We start from the raw sequence: 24,591 nt of genomic DNA on the forward strand, positions 1-24,591 counted from the left end.
TTGGCATCCCTTCACTGTCTTCCTGTCCCAGTGAGATCAGATTTTAAGGTTCTGCTACTAACCTATAAAATTATTCATAGACTGGCACCTCCCTACCTAGCTGACCTAATTAAACCTTACGTACCGGCTTTACGTTCTCAGGGTGCAGGACTACTTTGTGTCCCTAAGGTGAATAAGAAGTCTGCGCGTCACAGAGCTTTCTCTTATCGTGCCCCTGTTCTGTGGAATGATCTCCCTGCGTCAATAAAACAGTCATATTCTGTGGAGATTTTCAAGTCCAGACTTAAGACGCACTTATTTTCCCTTTCATATGGCTAGCATACTGGTACAGTTTTGTTTTACGCTTTTTACTCTTTTAATTCATTTATTAGTAATTGGAGCGGGCTGCAGCCTCAACTTTACCTAAATTCTGGGTCTTTTAGTGAAGTTTAGGGCTAGTGACCGGCGATCACCTTAGTATTTCTCTGTTTTTCTTGTTGTTTAATGCTGGCAAATTATACAGTATTTTTTGTCTTTCTGATGCCTGATTCTGTTTTTTCTATGTTTAAGGTGCAGCTCCATCCAGAGATGGGAGTTGTATTCGTGTTGGCGATCCTCCTGTCCTGTGCACCAATAGCATTTCTTGTATATTCGTCTGGAATTGTTCTGTGAAATGTTCTGTAATTTATGTTTGTAGCATGGCCCAAGCAGAAGGTCACCCCCTTTGAGTCTGGTCTGCTTGAGGTTTCTTCCTCAGAGGGAGTTTTTCCTTACCACTGTTGCTCTGGGGGTTGGTAAGGTTAGACCTTATCTGTGTGAAGTGCTTTGAGGCAACTCTGTTGTGATTTGGCACTATATAAATGAAAATAAATTGAAACTGAAATTGAATTGAAGGGGTGATGATGAATATCATCAGTGCATATGCCCCACAGGTAGGTTGTGAGATGAAGGAGAAGGAAGATTTCTGAAGTCTGTTACATGAGGTGGTGGAGAGTGTGCCCAAGCATGAAAGAGTGGTGATAGGAGAGGACTTCAATGGGCACGTTGGTGAAGGGAACAGAGGTGATGAGGAAGTAATGGATAGATATGGTATCAAGGATAGGAATGGGGAAGGACAGATGGTAGTTGATTTTGCAAAAAGGATGGAAATGGCTGTTCTGAATACCTACTTTAAGAAAATGGAGGAGCATAGGGTGACATAGAGTGGAGGAAGGTGCACACAGGTGGACTACATTCTTTATAGGAGATGCAAGCTAAAAGAAATCAGAGACTGTAAGGTGGTGGCAGGCGAGAGTGTCATTAGACAGCATAGGATGGTTGTTTGTAGGATGACTTTAGAGGTAAAGAAGAAGAAGAGAGTGAGAGCTCAACAAAGGATCAGATGGTGGAAGCTGAAGGAGGAAGACTGTTGTGTGAAATTACCAAGCAGGTGAGAGAAGCACTGGATGGAGGGGAAGTAATTTTGGACATCTGGAAAAGTACTGCAGATGTGGTGAGGGAGACAGCTAGAACAGTACTGGGTGTGACATCTGGACAGTGGAAGGAAGACAAGGAGACTTGGTGGTGGAATGAAGAGGTCCAGAAAAGCATAAGGAGAAAGAGGTTGGCAAAAAGGTTTTTGGACAGTCGGAGAGATGAAGAAAGTAGACAGGAGTACAAGGAGATGCGGCGTAAGGCGAAAAGAGAAGTGGCAAAAGCGAAGGAAAAGGCATATTGCGAGCTGTACAAGAAGTTGAATAGGAAGGAAGGTGAAAAGGACTTGTACAGATTGGCCAGACAAAGGGACAAAGCTGGAAAAGATGTGCAGCAGGTTAGGGTGGTAAAAGATGCACATGGTAATGTGCTGACAAGTGAGGAGTGTGTGCTGAGAAGGTGGAGGGAATATTTTGAAGAGCTGATGAATAAATAAAAAGTGAGAGAAGAGGCTGGATGATGTGGTGAGAGTAAATTAGGAAGTACAAGAGATTAGTAAGGAAGAAGTGAGGGCTGCTATGAAGAGGATGAAGAGTGGAAAGGCAGTTGGTCCAGATGACATTCCAGTGGAGGTATGGAAATGTCTAGGAGAGATGGCAGTAGAGTTTCTAACCAGATTGTTTAATAAAATCTTGGAAAGTGAGAGGATGCCTGAGGAGTGGAGACGAAGTGTGCTGGTTCCTATTTTCAAGAACAAGGGTGATGTGCAGAGCTGCAGTAACTACATAGGCATAAAGTTGATTAGCCACAGCATGAAGTTATGGGAAAGAGTAGTAGAAGCTAGGCTTAGAAAACAGGTGAAGATCTGTGAGCAGAAATATGGTTTCATGCCGAGAAAGAGCACTTCAGATGCAATGTTTGCTCTGAGAATGCTGTTGGAGAAGTACAGAGAAGGCCAGAAAGAGTTACATTGTGTGTTTGTGGACTTAGAAAAAGCTTATGATAGGGTGTCAAGAGAAGAGCTGTGGTACTGTATGAGGAAGTCTGGAGTGGCAGAGAAGTATGTTAGGGTAGTGCAGGACATGTACAAGAATAGTGTGACAGCGGTGAGATGTGCAGTAGGAATGACAGACTCATTCAAGGTGGAGGTGGGATTACACCAAGTATCATCTCTGAGTCCTTTCTTGTTGGCAGTGGTGATGGACAGGTTTTTGGATGAGATCAGACAGGAGTCCCCATGTTTACAGATGACATTGTGATCTGTAATGAGAGTAGAGAGCAAGTTGAGTCTAGTCTGGAGAGGTGGAGGTGTGCTCTGGAGAGCAGGGGAATGAAAGTCAGTAGAAGCAAGACAGAGTACATGTGTGTGAATGAGAGGGAGCCCAGTGGAACAGTGTAGTTACAAGGAGTAGAAGTGGTGAAAGTAGATGAGTTTAAATATTTGGGGTTAACTGTTCAAAGTAATGGAGAGTGTGGTAGAGCGGTGAAGAAGAGAGTACAGGCAGGGTGGAGTGGGTGGAGAAAGGTGGCAGGAGTGACTGAAGAATATCAGCAAGAGTGAAGGGGAAAGTTTACAAGACAGTAGTGAGACCAGCTATGTTGTACGGTTTAGAGACGGTGGCACTAACAAAAAGACAGGAGGCAGAGCTGGAGGTGGCAGAGCTGAAGATGTGATTCTCTTTAGGAGTGACGAGAATGAACAAGATTAGGAATGAACATAGAGGGACAGCTCAGGTGGGACGGTTTGGAGACAAACTCAGAGAGGCGAGATTGAGATGGTTTGGACATGTGCAGAGGAGGGACCCAGGGTATATAGGGAGAAGGATGCTGAGGATGGAGCCACCAGGAGGAGAAGAGGGAGGCCAAAGAGGAGGTTTATGGATGGGCTGAGGGAGGACATGCAGGTGGTTGGTGTAACAGAGGAAGACACAGAGGACAGAGGGAGATGGAAACGATTGATCTGCTGTGGCGACCCCTAACGGGAACAGCTGAAAGAAAAAGAAGATGAGCAAATATTTGCACAAAAACAAGGTTTAGCAGTTTGAACATTAAATATCTTGTCTTTGTTGTGTATTCAACTGAATATATGTTGAAGAGGATTTGCAAATCATTATATTCTGTTTTTATTTACATTTTACACAATGCCCCAACTTCATTGGAATTGGGGTTGTACGAGGTCTGTTAGAAAAGTATCTGACCTTATTATTTTTTTAAAAAACCATATGGATTTGAATCACGTGTGATTACATCAGCCAAGCTTGAACCCTCGTGGGCATGCGTGAGTTTTTTCACGCCTGTCGGTGACGTCATTCGCCTGTGAGCACGCCTTGTGGAAGGAGTGGTCCAGCCCCCTCGTCGGAATTCCTTTGTCTGAGAAGTTGGTGAGAGACTGGCGCTGTGCTTGATCAAAATTTTTTCAAAAACTGTGAGGCACATTCCGAGTGGACACCATTCAAGAAATTCAGCTGGTTTTCTGTGAAAATTTTAACGACTGATGAGAGATTTTGGATTGTTTCTATCGCTGTAAGGACTTCCCACGGAGCGGGACGTCGCGCAGCGCTCCGAGGCGAGGGGGCTGGACCACTCCATCCACAAGGAATGCTCACAAGCGAATGACGTCACCGACAGGCGTGAAAAAACTCACGCATGCGCATGAGGGTTCAAGCTTGGCTGATGTAATCGCACGTGATTCAAATCCATCTAGTTTTGTTAAAAAATAAAACTGTTTCTTTTCTAATAGACCTCGTATATATTTAGGCTGTTGTTCAATCATTCCAAATCTTTATGTAGTTAATCCAAAGAGTGGTCTTGTTGTGTTCCTGAAATAACAATTGTGAAAAGTGTAAAACTTGAAATAAAAATCCTCTGCTCTGTTTTTAATTACCATATTTTCCGGACTGAAAATCGCATCAGAGTTTAAGTTGCAGGACCTCATAAACTACCAAAAACAAACCAAACAAACAAAAACCTGATTTACAATGAGTATTATGGTACTGTTGAATCTGAGGATGTCTAAATTTAATGCAAACTGATTTGCCTGAAAATTCAAAAGGCTTTATGTTCTTCAAACAAAGTAAATGACTCCGTTATAATATTTTCAACAGCAAAAACCTTGGGTATGCCATTTATTCACAAATTGCCCAAAAACACTCATCAGCCATCAAGGTTATGAAGGAAAAGACATACTTATATTCTTACGATTGTCTTTGCTTTCTTCATAATTTATAAAGGAAATTAATATCTGAAAGCAACACTAGCTATCATAATGAAAGTGAATGAGAAACATTAACATTCAGTTTGAGAACAGTCCTATTGGTGATGTCATCAACACTGCGCCCTGTGCCGAAGTTAGCGTGTGTTTAGAGGCATGAAAACAGGACAAAGTCAGCAGGTTAATGGCGGTCTGTAGGAGATTACAGTGCGAGTGCTGCCTTGTCAAAGTCACTGTGGCTCTGATGATCCAGACTTTGTCTGAACAGACCTGCAGGCATTATTCTCTCCTCAACACCCTGATCGAGCTCAAAGGGAACCTCTGTGTGAACACAGCAACAGAGAGAACAAAGCGGAGAGAAAGGAGTAGTGGAAAACAGATTTGAGAGTAGGCAGGCTGAGGACCAACAATCCAAAGTCTCTCTTTTTTTCTCATGTGGCAGGAAGGCTCTGTTGTTATTTTTTTTTTTTTTGGTTCTGACAACAAGCAGGCACTGTGTGTTGGGAGCTTTGGAACGTTTCCTGTTCTGGACCTCCACACCACAACCCCCTTTTGAATCTCAGCTTTGCCAGATGAGAGCCAAATATCAGCGGCCGGGCTGCAGGGCAAAACAACAGGATCTCACCCACTTCCACAAACACTACAGGCCAAATATCACCTGCAGGGTTTTCGCTTTATCCTCTGTCCAAATGGCTTTGAATATCGATAAGGTCTACCAAGTAGAGAAGTCTTTTCTGCTAAATTCAAAAAGTTCATATGGGTGCAGCTGATGGGTCATCATGCAGCCTGATTAAACAGTGAGGAAACAGCTATACAACTGAACCCAGCAAAACCAGAAGATGCTCAGAGAACATCACCACGTCACTGAAGTCCAGTTCACAACCTGTCGTAGAACAGCTGATCTACAACTCACACACAGCTCTCTGGAGCAACAGCTGCATATGTGACTGTATTTATACAGTGGAGAAGTATTTGATCCACTGTCAATTTTGCAGTTTTTTCCACCTACAAAGAATGGAGAGGTCTGTGATTTTTATCGTAGGTACACTTCAACTGTGAGAGACAGAATCTAAAAAAAAAAAAAATCCAGAAAAATCACACTGGATGATTTTTAAATAATTTGCATTTTATTGCATGAAATAAGTTTTTGGTCCCCAGGAAAAACAGACATTAACAATTAGTACAGAAACATTTGTTTGCTATTACAGAGGTCAGACGTTTCCTGTAGTTCTTGACCAAGTTTTCACACACTGCAGCAGGGATTTTGGTCCACTCCTCCATACAGATCTTCTCCAGATCTTTCAGGTTTGGAGTTTCAGCTCCCTCCAAAGATTTTCTGTTGAGTTCAGGTCTGGAGACTAGCTCGGCCACTCCAGGACCTTGAAATGTTTCTTATGGAGCCCCTCCTTAGTTGCCCTGGCTGTGTGTTTGGGGTCATTGTCGTGCCAGAAGTGTTGTGTGGGCCGCCCGAAGAGGAGGTACTGCTGGCTCACCACCAGAGGGCGCCCTGCCTGTCATCGGGTTTCAAGCACTAGGGGGCGTAGTCGCCTCACAGGAGCACCGCTTCTGACAGCTGTCACCCATCAATTCATCAGAATCATCCATAAAGGCCTGGGAGAGACACCATACCTCTGCCGAGTTATCAGCTTACCCATCAGGTAAACTACTCAGCCGTTCTATGCCGTACACACACGTTTTTGCAGCAGAGCTTTTTGCAGTCGTAACCTTTTGTACACTTGCAGCTTGTAGCCGAGTTTGTGGAAGTTGGAGGAGTTGGCGTCTCCACTCCTTGATTAAGTGATACATAAGGCACTGCACGTACTCTGTGTTCCTGTGTTTGGAGGTGGAGGTTTTTCCCTCAGGAAGGAACTGTATTTTTGCTGACTGTTGCTGGGTACACACCCACCGTTAACCTGTGTCTGTTCCTGCCAGCAGTACCGGATCTGACAGCTGGAAGCGGTGGCCACCTGGGGACTCAGGACTTGGCGGCTCCGGTGTGTTGCAGGTCTCTGTTGGCGGTGGAACCTCGTGGGTCCCAGCTCTTCTCTGGTTAGGTGTCTCCTACCCTCAGGCCTGCCCACGCGTCACTGAGTTTTGTGATTGACAGACTAAAGGCATATTTGGTTGTTTGTGCACATTTGCAGAATAAATTGTTATTTATTCGGACTTCCTATTGGCCGTTCATTTACGCCCCCTGGCGTAGGTCCGTGTACTTCACTTTCCCAACAGGATAACTCGGCCACGTCATGGACTCCGAGGGGCGTTTACCACCATTTGAATCACCAATGGAAATGCAAGGTGCGCAGGCTCCACCAGGAGGTGAGTTGGGTGAGCTGCAGCATATTCTCACCAACTTTATTGCTCGGTTGGATCTGCTAACCAAGCAGGATATTCACCTCACCCGTAGGATGGAGGTTCTCACCGCTCAGGTGGAGGCGCGCGTGTCAGGCGCAGCTGCAGCCACTCCTCCTGCGGGCCTGTCGCTTGATTATGATGATCCAGTGGTAGTTCAAAGGTCTCCCTCCCCATCGCCTGAAGCTTACATTAGCCCCCCGGAACCGTACGGGGGTTGTGTCGAAACGTGCGCGGACTTCTTGATGCAGTGCGCGCTCATTTTTTCACAACGCCCCGTGATGTACGCGTCAGACCACAGCCGGGTGGCTTATGTGAATAATTTGCTTCGGGGGAAGACACGCGCCTGGGCTACGGCGCTCTGGGAGCAGAACTCACGGCTCCTGTCGACGTACACTGAGTTTATCAGGGAGTTTCGACAGGTGTTTCATCCTCACAGAGGCGAATCCGCTTCAAATGTGCTACTGTCAATCCGACAGGGGTGCCGTAGCACAGCCGAATATGTAGTCGCCTTCCGCGTTGCGGCAGCGAGGGCTGGCTGGAATTCGGTGGCGCTCCCCGCCGCCTTTATAAAGGGGTTGTCTCTGGCCCTAAAGGAGCACCTGGTGGCGAAAGATCAACCACGGGATTTAGATGGGCTGATAGATCTGGTTATACGATTAGACAATCGGTTAGCTGAACAACGGGAGCGAGATGAAGGATGTGGCTGGGTGCGCGTCGTCCCTCCCTCTTCCGGGTCCGAAGCAGCCCCACCCTCTCCCCGCTCCAAGGCCAGGGCTCTCCACGTGACACCAGCTCCCCCTGCTGACGTTGCTATGGAAACGAGCAGAGCCAAAGTGAGAAGGAGGACACAAAGGAGACTGGCACGTGGAGAGTGTGTTTACTGCGGCTCGAATGAGCATGCGCAGAATCAGGGGCCCCAGGCGGTCAAACAACTTGACTCAACCTTAGAGACTGGGTTAAGAGTGAGTCATACAAACCACACGGGGGTCCCACACAAATGCGCACGACTCCCAGTCACGATCCTCTGTGGGGATTTAACCCTTAATGCCCCAGCACTGACTGACTGGTGGCCGTTCCTTCACCGTTGAAGGTACGGGCACTAGATGGCACCCTTCTTCCAGTAATCACACACCAGACACAGCCCTTAACACTGGTTGTCTCTGGAAACCACAGGGAGGAGACTGTGTTTTTTGTAACACCTTCTACCTCCAGGATTATTTTGGGTTATCCATGGATGATTAAGCACAATCCCCGGATCGATTGGCCGACTGGGTTGTGGCTCAATGGGGCGAAACCTACCACCGGGAGTGTCTAAGATCCTCGGTCCCACCCGGTGAGACAGCTAAGGAGGAGGTCCGAGTCCCCCCCAATCTTACAACAGTGCCGGCTGAGTACCATGATCTTGCTGACGTTTTCAGTAAAGATCTGGCACTCACGCTTCCCCCGCACTGACCGTATGATTGTGCTATTGATTTGGTTCCGGGCGCTGAGTATCCGTCCAGCAGGCTGTACAATCTCTCACGTCCTGAACGCGAATCAATGGAGACCTACATCCGGGACTCTTTGTTCACGCCCCTGCATGGAGCCAAAATATTCACGAAACTGGATCTCAGAAATGCTTATCACCTGGTTCAGATCTGGAAGGGAGACGAATGGAAGACGGCATTTAACACCCCCTTAGGTCACTTTAAGTACCTGGTCATGCCATTTCGTTGCCTCACCAACACCCCCGCGACGTTCCAAGCATTGGTTAATGACGTCTTGCGGGACTTCCTGCACTGGTTCGTCTTCGTGTATCTAGACGATATCCTCATATTCTCCCCGGACCCTGAGACCCATGTTAAGCAGTTGTTGGAGAACCGGCTGTTTGTGAAGGGCGAGAAGTGCAAGTTTCACCGTACTTCCTTGTCCTTCCTGGGGTTCATCACTGGGGTGCATCACTGAGTTTTGTGATTGACAGACTAAAGGCATATTTGGTTGTTTGTGCACATTTGCAGAATAAATTGTTATTTATTCGGACTTCCTATTGGCCGTTCATTTACGCCCCCTCACGTGGGTCCGTGTACTTCACTTTCCCAACAGGAAGACCCAGCCGCGACCCATCTTTAATACTCTTACTGAGGAAAGGAGGTTATTTGCCAAAATCTCGCAATACCTGACCCCATCCATCCTCCCTTCAATACGGTGCAGTTGTCCTGTCCTCTTTGCAGAAAAGCACCCCAGAGTATGACGTTTCTACCCCCATGCTTCACGGTTGGGACAGTTTTCTTGGGGGTGTTCTCATCTTCCAAACATGGCAAGTGGAGTTGATACCAAAAAGCTCTATTCTGGTCTCATCTGACCACATGACCTTCTCCCATGCCTCCTCTGGATCATCCAGATGGTCACTGGTGAACTTCAAATGGGCCTGGACATGTGCTTGCATGAGTAGGGGGACCTTGCTGCCCTGCAGGATTTTAAACCACAATGGCATCGTGTGTTACTAATGTAATCTTTGTGACTGTGGTCCCAGCTCTCTTCAGGTCATTGACCAGGTCCTCCTGTGTAGTTCTGAGCTTTCTCAGAATCATCCTTACCCCACGAAGTGAGATCTTGCATGGAATCCCAGACCGAGGGAGACTTTGTGTTTCTTCTACTTTCTAATAAATAATCATAACAGTTGTTGTGTTCTACCAAGCTGCTTGCCTGTTGTCCTGTAGTCCATCCCAGCCTTGTGCAGGTCTACAGTTTTGTTCCTGGTGTCCTTAGACAGCTCTTTGGTCTTGGCTATGGTGGACATGTTGGACTGTGATTGATTGAGTGTGTGCACAGGTGTCTTTTATACAGGAAACAAGTTCAAAACAGGTGCAGTTAATACAGGTAAAGAGTGCAGAATAAGAGGACTTCTTAAAATGTACATATGATAAAAATTACAGGCCTCTCTAATCTTTGTAGGTGGGAAAACCTGCAAAATTGACAGTGGATCAAATACTTATTTCCCCCACTGTATATATTCACCAGAACTGCCCCCCCCCCCCCCCCCCCCAAAAAAAATGTTCTCGCACTCTGGGGCCACCGTATAGAGGGAATTACAATGCAACCCTGGAAATTTCTTCTCAAATGGGAATAAACATAAAACATGGTAAGTGATTTGTATTTCCGACAGACTTTTTTTTGTACACGTTCTGGTGAAAGAAAGACAGAATGGCATTGGGGGGGTGGAATCTGAGGTCAGATTTGATGCACGAGTACGCACACACCTCTTACATACGTAGGTGCTGGGAACAGAAGCATGTATAAATAATACTTTCGGACTTACACACTGATAAATAGACTGACTGGCCGCCGCCACCATGTTTTGTCTGAGACAGGGAACCCCTTTGAAGCAGGCCTGCTGGCGTCTAGAACACCTGCAATGAACACATGTACCGAGGTTATGCCATCTGATGCACCGGCTCGGGCTTGTCTCAACCGCCTGTGGCCTTTTAATGTGAACACATACTTTTTTAAAAGAGCGCTTGTACAGATGGGATTCATTTAAAGAACAAAGATAGAAAATCCCTGTTTAAAACATTAAAAATCCTCACTCTGTGTGTGTGTGTGTTTTGTAAATCATGGGGAATTCCATTCATGTCAGCGGCACCCCATCAGTGGCTGTTATTGACAGTTTGCTTCATATTCATTATTTGACTCTAAACTGTGGTTTAATTGCAAAATATAACTGCCACATTATCGTCTCTGTTACCATTTGAAGCGACCGTCTCACACCAGCTTTTAGATGCACTGTCAACATTTTTCTTCAGAGATGCTTATGGGGATTGACATTATTTTGAGCTCACACAGCCTATTGCTGTACCTCATTCACATCACGTGCCTTTCAGCTGCTTTTGGCCTTATGACACCAAAACGATACAAAAAAGTTATAATAATCTCAGTTGCACTTTAAAGCCATACGGCCTTTCAAATTACACAAAACAGGACCAAATTTAGTCTCTACCGACGTCCAAGCATTATAATCTAGGTTTATTTTTACAGCTCATTTTAATGAAGAGAACGTATTTACCTGGAAGGAATTCCATACTTAATATTTTATTTTCCTTTTAACGCTGTCTTCAGCAGGAAGTGTGTGTGTGCATGCATGAGGTTTTGACAAAACCGAAAATGACCTTTGACTTCATGTGATGCGCATACATGGGGCATGCACGCCAGCATCCGTAAGATGTCTTCTAAATCACTTCAGAGGTGTTATCTGGTGTCAGAAACAGATTTTAGAATTAGAAGTGTTTATTTATCACTAACCTTTACAACATACATAAGAAACATATTACATTTAAACTGAAATAAACTGTTTTGAAGCGTTTTCCGCCATCTTGGTTTATTTTGTCTTAGCCAGCAGCCAGCTGATGTTACCATGCCTTTCTCTACTCTGATTGGCTGTCACCACATGCTTCCCAGTATCCCTCTCACAAGTTGGGGGAAGACCCCACGTGATCTATGACATCACTATCACAGACAGTATAGGTTGCTGCTGTTAGTTTGAAAATTTTCCCTTCAGGGGAATTAATTATTAACTTTTCCCAGACCGCAAACTTTGATCATACGGACAATGTCATACTATGAAGACCCCCATTTAAAGGGTAATTAATAAAATTGTAGTGGTGCCAAAGAAAATTCTTTTTATGACTTTAAATCTTAAAAAGCTCAGTGGGTGTACACCTTTAAGTCACCCATTCCAAAATTTAACCCATTTATGCCCAGATTTTTTTTTTTATATAAGTGGAAAAAGTTGCATTAGTACCTTTGAGATTTTTTATTGTGAGTAGAAAATGACATTGATACACTTCGGCAACAATTGTTGCCAGTGGGGCAAAACAGGTTAAGAAGGCTGTGGCCTTCTTTGAAAATCTTGTGTTGTTGTCCATTCAGCTGCTCCCGTTTTATTTTGTTGTTGTTTTCGGGGTCACCACAGTGGATACAACCAGATCCGCATTGATATTTGGCACAGGTTTTACGCCGGATGCCCTTCCTGATGCAACTCCAGTGTTACCTGGAGAAACACACAGCCGCTGGTGTTCCAAAGAGGTCTCCCATCCAAGTACTAACCAGGTCTCGCACTGCTTAACTTCTGAGATCTGACGGGATCAGGCTGACACAGAGCAGATCTTGTGTGACCCACCTAAAACTTTAATCGCATTTTTGATCAACATACAAAGCAAAGCTGAAATATTTCTATATATATAAAATGCTAAACTATGTCAGATAAATGAAAAATAAAATGTAATTTAAATCCTATGGCTTTGTTTAATTATTTGTTACTGCATTTTTTTTAAAGCAATCAGATATTTCTGGTCGATTTTAAACTTAACTACAACATTGAAATTCAAAGACATTAATATTTATTTATAGAGAATGACCTCTCGCTGCCCACCTGCAGTGCCTTCATGGCCCACACCTTGGGAATGAGTGGATTAATTGGCAGATCTACATCACACGAGTAGCTCAACACTGGAGATTTTGTTTTGCATACTGGCTCAGAAGTTGATGTTAACTGTGGATGGAGAAGCTGCTAAGTTAAGGCATTTAATTACACTTACATTTCTGCTGTGCTTTTTTTTTTATTAACGAGTTTGCCGTCTGCCAAATAGTGCTTTGCGATCACAGTCATACTTATTGCTGCCATGTCAATGGTTTGTTTAGAACTGAAAACAGTGGTTACTAGGGGAGGTCATGTGACAGTGATGTCATGGTTAAACCGGTAAACTGCTCTATCAATAATTAGAAGGTGCACTCAGAGTGCCTGTACAACGGCAAAACAGAAGTGGTTAGTGCACTTGGATTTAGTGAGGAAGGCTCCCGGTTCAAACCCCACCCCTACCACATTTCTCCATGCAATGTTGAGTTGTGTCTGGAAGGGCATCCGGTGTAAAACTTGTGTCAAATCAACATGCAGATCCACCTCGGATTTGCTGTGGAGACCCCGAGTGGAAAACAAGGAAGCAGACGAAGGGACTTACTTTTTAGAGAAGAGCAGTTAGGATTTTAATTTTTATGGCCACCAGGTTTTTGTGACATGAGAATGTTAAGGAACGAGTCAAAGGCAAATATTTATCGCAGTGTTAAAGAAACCTCAGAAAGAAATATGGAAAAAATTTAAGATTTGACCAAAATTTGCTCAATTCCTCCTTGAGCCAAGAACCTATGCTGTTGATTCTTCACCATTATAGTTTCATCAAGTACACACTGAAGAAAAGCCCCAAGACACACATTCACACATGTGCATGTGTGGCATGCGTGCAAAATCTTAACCAAAGGCAGAGCAGTGGAGTTTTAAGATCAGGATCACAGACGTGGACATGCATTCCTGGATAATGTAATCATGTTAAAGCAACAGACAGCCTTGAAATTCAGATGTACTCTAAAACTGTACCACAGTACTATCAAGCTTAAAATGAGGCTAGGGGGCGCTGTTATGCGCTTGAAGAATTATGAAAGAGTGTTCCGTTAAAGCACAAGAGAACTATTGGACAGATTAAAAAATAACTCTTCAACCAAACTGAGTGACAGAGGAAAACCCTCCAGTGTCATTACATCCTGTAACCACTAGGGGGCGGGACAGCCTCCATCTGCTTAATACAATAAACAGCAAAACCGTGAGTTGTTTCTGGTGTCAGATATCAGGCCAAAAACACAGAGCAGCAATTTTCCACAAGAGTAAAAAATCAGTATCCAGGAGACACCGGCTGCTCTCCAAAAATCCAAACAAAAAACAAAATAAATGACCTGATTTTCAGCTTTTCTGTAGAAAGTGTGACATGGAAATATGTAAAATAAATCCATTTCATATGTGAACATCAAATCAACAAACAGTGTTGCTCTGATGCTGTCAGACATCGAACATTTGAGATGATCCCCTCAAAACGGGCACGTGACTGGAAAAGTTTTGGAACAACTTCTGCAGGAGACATCGTCTAATGAACCGCAATTCTGTGGGTGAAAAGCCATCAAATCTCATGTTGTAGCTGCACTGGCTGAATTTTCCCCTGTTGTTGCTGATGCTTCCACAAAACCATTGTTACTGCTGGATATGTGAATATTATTAAACTTGAACCAGTACATGATAAAACTCACTCAGCTCTTCAACTTGGACATCAACATTTGCAAAGTAGGGACAGTTTTTTATTTTATTTATTATGAGCAGTTAACTAGTTACAGAGTGTCTGCTGTGTGTTTTCACCATGTTGTTGCTAATTTAGTGATCAACGCCATGCCAGCACAGAGTCCTCCTCAATGACTACTGCTGCTTTGGACTGGAGGTTTCCAATAAGCCCAGGTTTCAGGTTTTTCTGAATCATATCAGAGAATTGAAGAGTTGGAGTTCATACCTCCTCTTCAAGCTTGACGACCTTGGCCTGGGCATTGTTGAGTGCCTGGTCCCTGATCTCGATGTGTCTCCTCTGGTCTTCTGTGGTGGATCGCAGTGCATTCAGCTCCATCTCCAGCTTCTCCTTTTCTCGCAGCGTCTCTTTGTCTGAACATGAACATAAAAACAGAGTCAGCATGTCAAGCCTCCTCATTGACACATACACCTACACAACGCACTTGTACCGCTACATCTAATCAAACAAAAAACACAAGACAGGAGGCAGAGCTGAAGATCCTGTAATTTTCTTTTGGAGTATGGACAGGATTAAGAATGAGTATATCAGACTGACAGCACAGTTCGGAGATAAGACTTGACGAGTCTTGTCTTTAGAAGATGGTAACTGGCGTGGTGCTGCGGGGTTGTACGTTGCACTGTGGCAGCCAAGTCCAATCTGAGGGGGTTCATGTGGGTGGGCACCTGGAACATTCTTTCTCTGAGCAAACACAACCTTCCACATCTTCCATCGCTGTCAAAGGAGCTTAGAAAACTCTACATTGGAGTAGCCAGATCTCAGTGGATGGATACGCCTACATTAGGCCTGTTGACCCAATGGTTAGAGTACTCTGCGATCAGCACTTGTTGTGGCAGACTGGCTTAACAACTGTCAGATGTCACTCTGTTTAATAGATAAGACTGAGCTGTTTTGTCTGTTGTATCAGTACATCCTCATGCATGATGAGTGACTTCTCAGTGAGGGAGACTTTTTACTTGCAACTTTACTCTGCAATTGACCGTGGACACTTCTAACAACCACTGACACTATCAGGGCTGTCTACATGGGCTGCATCGGTCCTCATTGATCTGGTAACTGTAGAAAAATGGTTTAATGCTCCCTGGATCCTGGTTTCAACATCCAGAATGGCAGTTTTGCAGGAGGATTGGCTCGAGGAATTGCAGAAATTGATATAGAATGTAGGAGTTTTTCCACAACCAGACCTTGAAAGTTCCTGGGGATTGTAATGGGGTTGTCAATGCCCATCGCAGGAGGTGTTTCATAGGTGTTCTTTGGTTATTATGTAGAAATTAATCGTTACAGACATATCTGGAACAGATGGACTGGGTGAAAACCTAATGAAACATAAAATTAAGACCCATTATCTTTCTATCAGTGACTTAGAAATGTTAATGCAACCAGTTGCTAACTTGTCTAAAGAAAACTGTCTGTAAAAGTAATGATTTGTATTCAAAATATTCCTCATATATAGTTTTTCCCAATTACATACAAGCTTTTCTATGCATATATGCATAGAAAAGGCCATAATTGTTAGATGATTGTGATATTTTTGTTGAACCCCTTGAATTATAGCTAACAATCTACACCACAATCACATCTTGATTGCTTCATTTCAACTCCATTGTGGCAGGATTGGGCTCCTGTCAACATTAAGCCACATGGAGCTTGAAATACGTTTGTCAGTTTCCTGCATTTTTAATATCATGAATCATGATGAAAATCATTAGAAGCAGGTAGAGCAGGCAACTAAGTGGATGAGATGCTGGACTGCCAGTATACAGACCGGCGTTCCATTCCTGTCTGCGTCTTTGGACAAGACACTTAATCTGCCTCTTCTCAGTTCAGCCAGTTATAACCGGGTACCAGCCTTGGCTTGGGAATGTATCCTGCATCAAACCCGTACTGGATCCAGGGGGAGTTGTAGACTCTCATCCACTTCACTACAGAATCCCGAGATAAGCGCCGGCATCAATAGACCTCAGGGCCTATATAAGATCAATTACAGCCCTAAAGAATTAATCTATTTGCCTTTATGTTGGGAGTTCTTTAACCCAGTCAAGTAGGGAATCTCCAAGGAAACCCTTGTTTCCTTGGAGATTCCCTACTTATATTAAAAAACCTTGTGCACACAATTCCCTACTTGTGTGTATGTCTTACTCACTCTGTGTCAGCAGCTGTGAGATGGTCTTACGGTTGTCTTCTGAGCCATCACACTCTTTAGCAGCAAGCTGCTTATTGGCCGTCTCCATTCGCTCTAACAAAATAACACACAACACAAACTTGTCAACACACTATGGTTTAGAAATAATTAAACACAAAGCTGTGAACTGACAAACCCACACCCAAATTTGTGCAGCATTTTGCACTTGATGACCTCATGACCTAGATATGGTAGTAAATTCATCTGGTACTGAGAAGATGCCTTGGAAGCAGTAAGCTGTGTCACAATTTTGCCTGCTTCGCTCAACTAATACAGCTTCCATGAGCCAAAATATGGTTTTGCACTCGCTGACCCAGTGACTGATTTAGGATCACTGTTGCAATTCTCACTGTTTCCCCCACTGGGACTACCCATGATGTTTGGTTAGTTTGGGATCAAAGGCCTTACTGACCAAAACCCCACCAAAAAAGTTTAATGTAGTGAAATACAAATAAAGACAATAAAATATATGCATGAGATAGTTATTGGCCCATTTTGATGAATTTACATAAAATCATCGGTTTTACAGTGAGTTTTCTTTAAACACATCAGAAGACTTTATTAACACTCATCATTAAGAAATACAAACAGCACAGTATTGTATAGTGCATCTGGCTAGAGTTGGCAGTTCTAAAAAAAAAACAAAAAAAAAAAAAACGAGTAACTGTACAAGAAAGAGGCCAGTGAGGGAAGTCATCAAGAAGCACATGACAACTCTAAAAGTTATAAACTTCCATACTGTAGATGAGATTGGAGAAACTACTGAGTCATACAGCTACGCTTGTCACAATACCCGTCACAGCTGCCTGGTGGAGTGGAAAGCAGAAGGATTTTCATGCAAGAGAACAGTTCATTTTGGCAAACACATCTTTTTTAACTTCTTTTTTAATGAAAATCCTTCTTCATTCTACTCCACAATTAAGGTGGTGATGCAACAGACAGAAGTTGCACTTTGCACAGTTTCTTCACTCACATCCCCAGAAGCCTATAACTCCTTCAAAGTCATCATGGATGTCTTGGTGGCTTCCCTCACTAATGTCCTCATGCAGTCACTAGAGTTTTCAGAACTGCCTCTTTCAAACTGATTTACCGTGCAGTACTGTACGGCTTGTATGTCTTAGATGGATGTAAACAAAGCTCAAGACTTAGTCACAGACATGGAAATGAAATTTGTAATGCAAATAATTAGAGGATTAGAGGTCAAGATTGGTCATCAAGCTCATCTATATCCCCTGCAGGCCTCTGATGTAACTACAGGCCCACAGTATTTTACCCATACGGATTATATGTTCAATTCCCAGTGTGAATTCTCCGATCAGAGCTACAAATAAAACACATGCACGTTTATTCAATCCCATATTCTCTGGCAGAGACTCGCTCACTCACACATTCCCCTTCTGTTTTCCCTTCACAATAAAAGCACCTCTGGGAGTTGGTTGCTCAGCAAATCAGGAAAAACAAAATTAAACAGCCAGGGTTTTTTTTTTTTGGTTTTGTTTTTTAAATATGTGAGGGCCTTTTAGAGGAGTAGACCTCACTCAGAAAGAGGATCACTTAGGGGGAAAAAACCCCCTCTGCAAACATACTTCAGTGTAATCTCATGCTTCTGTACTAATTAACATAAAATTAATCTTAAAATTTTCAGAGTAATCTTTGTTTGATCACGTCAAAAACAAAATCCTTGTTGTTACTGTGTGTCTCTTGACTCAATGACAACGTATCTGAACACACTCACCAAAACGCCAGTTGAGAAATAGTTACATGTTTTAAGGCATTTCTGAAGATATTTCTCTTCTTCCTTACAATTTCTGAACCAGATATTAGGATGACTTCTCTTTGAATCACAACAACTTCAGATTAATTTCAGACAGTACAGCTCTTTGTCAAGTACTGCTGTAGTACTCCCAAAAATGCAAGTACCTAAAACTCAAAAACTTAATTTGTCTAGATGATGATGTGGCAGCTGCAGTGAAATACTCACTGAATGATTTTCACTGAATGATCTCACAAACAAAAGCAAGAGTGAGTACGTGCCGACCTTTAACTCTGAAAAGTGGAGCATGTGCACCAAAGCTGTGAAACGAGTAAAGAAGAGAAGGCTGTGGTGATTAGTTGTCGGAGGCTGAAGTGTGGGCTTCCAGCCATGAACGGAGCTTTTCTTCTATCAACAGTTTAACGTTCTACAATGAGGGCAGCTGAAGTGATCAATGCTGTTATGTTTTTTGTTTTTTTTTTCTGTAATGCTTCATGTTGCGATGGAATGATCATTTCCATGTCGCTCTGTTTCACCTGGTGCTACATTAAGGGCCCTATTTTGTGTTAAGGGCCACATGCCCTCATTACCTCCGCCAATGAAGTTGGGCGGATGTTGTGTGATCACCTTCGCTTGTTTGTTTGTTGGCTAGTCTCACATGCACAGTTCTGCATCTATGATCATAAAATTTGGACATGCGGTTCAGATAATCCTAGAATACAGTAAGTAAATTTTTTCCAATGTCATACCTCAAGTTTCAAGGTCAAGGTCATGCAAAAAGTGAAAATGCATAATCAGCCAGGTTAGTTAACAGTCTCACAGGCACAGTTCTGCATCCACTATCATAAAATTTGGACATATGGTTCAGATCATTCTAAAATACAGTGAGTTCATTTTTTCAAGGTCCTAGCTCAAGTTTCAAGGTCACGCAAAAAGCAAAAATCGCATAATCAGACATAACTTCGTAACAACTCATCTCTGCTATGTATGCACAATTCAGCTCATATTGTTCCTCTTAGGAAGATGTTTTCTGATTGACCTTGGCCTTCAACCTTGACCTTCAAAAGTTTGGCCAAGGTCAAAGTTGACCCAAAAAATTTATATTCTGTATTTAAATCTGATGCGTGGAAGTGGTGGGGGTGTTAATTTTAATATTTCACCAGATCTGCTATGTACGCACAAAAAATGAAAGTATACATGAAAACAATTAAAATGGTATATAATATAGATCATATGGGCTTAAAAACCCATATGGACGGAGACTTAGAAGAATCGAGAAATAGTCATTTGCTAATTTTGATAAATATCAGTATTTCATGAACGGTTGCAGTTACAGTCCTGCAAGTTGGCTTAAAATAACTGGAAATCATATATTTATATTAAACTTTAATAGTAACTATATGCTTTTCTACAGCCCTTTTCAAGTTATTTTAGAAAAAACATTTTTTGTGATAATTTTCATCAACATCATCAACAATGAAGTCAAAGTACCACATACAACTATTTTACAGACTTAAAAGTACATGCAAATGTATTGTCAAATTATTCATATCAAATATAGTTTAACTGACAATGTAAAACTGAGTTTTCTAGTTACATATCATACATGACTATGAACATATCATATTCAATCAAAGTTCCAATGTAGCCTCTGCAATAACCGCAACTGCTGCTTCAAAATCAGCCCAAGTAACACTGGCATTGCTTGAGGCTTTCTCCAAATACACCTTAAGATTCTTGGCCAATTTCTGTGTGGGCAGAGGCTGATATTTCTCCCTCAGTCTGAACAGGTCACTAGACTTGGGGAGGCTCAATGTGGTATCCCTGGCATATCTTACTTCCAGGTACAGACGATTCTACTTGTGTTGGTCTGAGAGACGCTTCCGCTTTAGAAAATCATCCACTTGCCTTGATCTAGTGAAAGGTCCCCCTTGTTCCACTAGTTTTTCCAGGTCAGAGAGCTTTCTCTTTTCCACAGAGACACGAGAGGCTTCAATCCTGGATTGAACCCAGACTCCTCAAGTTTAGCCTGTTCTGCTGACCATTCAGCCACTAAAGAGTTAACCCGTTTGGCTTTTTTCCCAAATTGCTTAAACTCATCAGCTGGATAGAGCTCTATCAGATCCACAGATATGGCTTTTAAATGAGCAGCTCCTGCTGCAGAAAGCTCTCTGCAACCTCTCCTGTCTAACTCAAAGTTAATGGAACCTACAGATCTTTCTGCATCAAGGTTGTTGATTGGAGCTTGTATAAGTATTGCAAGATCATAGTTCGTCACTAACTTCTCACTGCCAGGGTCAAAATCTCCAAAGCCGAAGACAATGCCTCTCTGAATGAAGAACCCATCAGCTAAAACTGGTAACATGAGACTGAGCATCTTCAAAACATTTTCCTTGTTTGCAGTGATGTGTGCAGAGAGAGATGTCAGGATTTCATTATCCCACTTGCAGGAATCAAATCTTCTCTGGTCAACAAACTTAAAGGCAAGTTTTGTGAGATCAAGAAGCTGGTCAGGACTGGTCTGGGTGAGGTCTTGATATAACTGCTGCATTGTTGGAATAAGCTGCTCATAGTCTACCTGATCAAAGTAAGTCAGGGACAGATAAGGCTCAATTAGATGCACACCAATGACAGCAGCACAAACCAGGAACACATTTATGAACTCTATATCCTGGAACGCCTACAACAGCCCTCTACCCTGATTTAATGTATGGAAAGAATTACATAGCTGTTAATTTAGACACAGCAGTATCAAAATAGAAATGTCAAGCGATATTTCTCACTAGTAAAGCCCCAAAAACAGTTTTTGTCAAATTGTGGTGTCTACAGGCAATACTTTCATGCAAATGCAAATATAAACATGGGGTTTGTGGACATTTTGAGCCTAATTTAATGTCTCTATGGTGAATACTTTTCTAGATATAGATTTTTCATGACTTTTTGTTAATCTCGTCGACTAAAGGATCTTTATATGGCCCGTCCATATTGGTTTTCGGCTTCTTTTTACAAACCAATGCCATAGCAGTGCTAGAATAGATCCAGGTAACACAAAAAGGTGCGTACACAATCAATCTGGAATTATCACCCCCCCCCCCCCCCCCCCCAAGTATTGGGTCCCAGAATACAGTAAGTTCATTTTTCAAGGTCACAGTTCAAATTTCAAGGTCAAGGTCACACAAAAAAATCAAAAATAATCATCAATAATAATCAATTTAGATCCTACTTGAATTTCACCTTTCTGAAGTGTAATTTTGGCCAACGTTTAGTTGGATTTTTCAAATGGAACCACTTGCAGGAGCTTGTTGGCTTTGTGCCAAAACTCAGAAATGTTTGGTCCGACTTGAATTTCAACATTCTAAAGTGCCATTTCGGTCAATAATCACTTAGAATTTTCAAGTAAAACCACTTGCAGGAGATTGTTGGCGCGGTGCCAAAACTATTCAGAAAATGTTTAATCTGACTTGAATTTTCCCATTCCGAAGTGTCATTTTGGTCAATGTTTACTTATAATTTTTAAGTGAAACCAGTTGCAGGTCACTGTTGGCTTCATGCCAGAAGTCCTTCAGAAATGTTTGATCTGACTTGAATTTTACCATTTTGAAGTACCAATTTGGTCAACGTTTATTTCATAGTGTGACATCAAAAGTAACTACTCTGCTGGTGGAGGTACTTGGGCTCTCTGACCGCAGCTCTAGTATTATTCATGGGTCACATTTTGGAGGTGTAAAGGCCCCCTGACACTTGCACGACTTTGATGCATGCACTGTGTCGTGCAGGAGAGTAAACTCATCGTTAACGGATGCAGACTGAATGTGAGAGGGGCACCGGCGCATGCAATTGCGCAAAGAGAATTGTGAAATGTTCAAAAAAATCTTTCACGCATAAATGTCATGCAACAAACATGAAGTGTTAGTGAATGTTGCACGATCTACTCGCCAACACTACGTGCAGCTCGTCAAGTCAAGTGTAAAGAAGAAGTGAACAGTGCGAGTGATTGCGTCAGTGCACCGCATTAGAGTCGAATTCTGAACGATTATAACAAGATGTTAAATCTATCACAAACATACTTTTACAGCTGCACACAAGAAGGAAAGAACATGCAACTGTTTTACCAAGCCATGACAAAATAAACATGACAAATAACTAATTACCTTTTGAGACGGCTGCAAATGCTTTTGCCAGATCGTTCAGCGCACATGCGCGAGGAAAGCAGCAGCTAGAGTGCTCCTCTGTGATTCTGGAAGCAATTAGAGCCATTTTCAACAGCCAACTCACAGAGAAAATGATTAATCCGCTACAAAATAATTATATTACAGATGCAGCGTCCAGCACACAGTGCGTGGCAGTCAGTGGAACAAAGCACAGCGTCCAACTGGGAACACAGCGGGTGGGATCGTCATGACAAAGTGCGTGCAAATGCGTGAATCAAAGTCATGCAAGTGTCAGGGCACCTGTCACTAAAACTGGGAGGAGGTCGGAGCACCTGGACAGAAGCCATGCAGACATGGGGAGAACATGCAAACTCCACACAGATAGGACCAAGACGAATTCAAACCCGGGGCCTTCTAGCTGTGTGGCAGCAGTGTTAACTAACTACTAAGCACTGTGAAGGTGAGATTGTTGGGAGTATTTTGTTGCGGTTTTGAGTACACGATGGCTGTTTAATTCCCAGTACAGCTGCTTGTTCATTCTCATGGATTAAGTTCATACCAGAATTTTTCAAAATATTTATCGCAAACAAAGTAATCTTTAAAGGCACTGAGAGACTTTACCGCTGACAATGTTTTAATATGACAAGAATTCTTAAAAAAAAATAAGAACATGAACACATGCTTTGAACTACTGTATGTCCTTCCAACTTAGCCATATTTTGAGGGCTACCAGTGTAGCCTGGACCTTCCCGACAGCGTGGAAAAACAGTAAATATTCTCATCAGTCCCAAAAATATGTCAAAAGCTTTGAATGACAACTATAAATCCAGCGACTTCGAGTGAAAATCAACTAAAGTAACGTGTGGAAACACAGCAGTAGGTCACGAAGTCCAGCGTGTCAGGGAGATAAACTCCACAAAAACACTAACCCTTAGATGTGACTGATGGTTCAGCAGCTCTGTTTGTGAAACAACAGAAAACAACAAGGTGGTTATATTATCCAAAGAGCAAAATCAATCAAGACCCCTGACATTAGAGCAAAACAACAACACATCAACAGCTACTGATCAAATCTCAACACAGAGTCACACACAGAATCCTAAACAAACTAAAATCCTAAAGCTAAATCCAGTTTCTGAACTGCAGCAGTAAGAGTTTAGCTCTTCCCCGAAGAAGAAACTGTAGTTAGTAAACAGGAAATTAAATCAATTTTGGTCATTCTGTATTATGTGACACCTAAATCCAGAATGTTTCATCTTCTTATTTCACAGTAAGATTTCAGAACATGGTGAAGATGAAATTCAACACCACACAAAGGAACCACACTTTTTGAACTTCCAAAGCCAGTCTCCAGAGAAGCTATGGGTGAAGTCACAGTTTGTCCACTGTACATAAATACAGACTGTCGTTGTTACAGACTTTTAAAATGTATTTACAATGTTTAAAGTGTCGAACCTGATGATGAACTATTTCAACAAAAACACTGAACGTGTGCATGTAAAACAGTTTGAACAAACTACAAGCTCCTTCTCAGAGTCATGTTGATGTTTTATAGTTAGTGATTAATATTTCAGCACCATGACACAAATGGTCACGTGTACGGTGGATGTACAGCCGTTGGGGCTGCATACTCTTGCAGGCTGAGGTAAAACCGACTCACCCCGTAGGTCCCTGTTGAAGTCGTGCAGCCTGCGCACCTCTAGCTCCAGCTTGTTCCTCATGGTTTTTTCCAGAGCCTCTCGCTTGGACGAGGACTTGGCGAGGTTTTCGTAGGCCTCCGACACCAGCTGGATCTCAGTTTCTAACTGCAGAGGAAAAAGGAGAAAAAACTAAGAATCTGAGAGACGATCGACATGTTAATAGAGAGACGACTGTAATGTTTACTTCACAGTATAGTTCTCTGTTACAGCAATATTTCTAGACTTTGGAACAGCGTTGGCATGTACCTCATAAAATGCAATGAGTGAATGAAAAGATGGATGGACAGACAGATAGATAAGTGAGTCTAAGCCTATGTCTGGAGGGCGTTAAGGCCACGTCTGCAAATAGTGTGCAAAATAGTCATTAAAGTTCTATGAGCTTCAGTCAGTCACAAATTAAAGCAGCTCGCCTGGAGGCAGCAGAGCCTGTGACAGAAACAAATCTCTATGAGGATCCTTTGATAAACATTCGATTTTGCCGTATTTACATGGTAACATCAACTGTCTCTACACTGTGATTTTTAAGGATGTTTACAAATCTTCCATCTAAGTAATCATTTATAAATACGAAATATATAAAAATATATTGTGTCTGCTGATACTCAATATTGAAGAACATGCAGGGGATTAGGATTAAAGAAGTCCTCAATGTAAGCCAAACTTCAATAATCTAAATAAATATTAGATAAGAGT

At 42.6% G+C, this 24,591-nt stretch overlaps 1 protein-coding gene across 4 annotated transcripts in view; it reads right to left on the bottom strand.

The window, feature by feature from the left end:
* Positions 1-24,591, bottom strand: part of amot (angiomotin) — a 151,170-nt gene that overhangs the window by 27,371 nt on the left and 99,208 nt on the right. For all 4 annotated transcript variants that reach the window (XM_034177925.1, XM_034177924.1, XM_034177921.1 and 1 more), the window contains 3 exons: positions 23,859-24,003; positions 16,256-16,348; positions 14,320-14,465 (listed from right to left, as the gene is read on the bottom strand). In XM_034177925.1, the coding sequence (XP_034033816.1) occupies positions 14,320-14,465; positions 16,256-16,348; positions 23,859-24,003 (384 nt within the window). The remainder of the gene's footprint in view (positions 1-14,319; positions 14,466-16,255; positions 16,349-23,858; positions 24,004-24,591) is intronic.

The sequence above is a fragment of the Thalassophryne amazonica genome, chromosome 9 (genome assembly GCF_902500255.1).
Source record: "Thalassophryne amazonica chromosome 9, fThaAma1.1, whole genome shotgun sequence".
NCBI lineage: Eukaryota > Metazoa > Chordata > Actinopteri > Batrachoidiformes > Batrachoididae > Thalassophryne > Thalassophryne amazonica.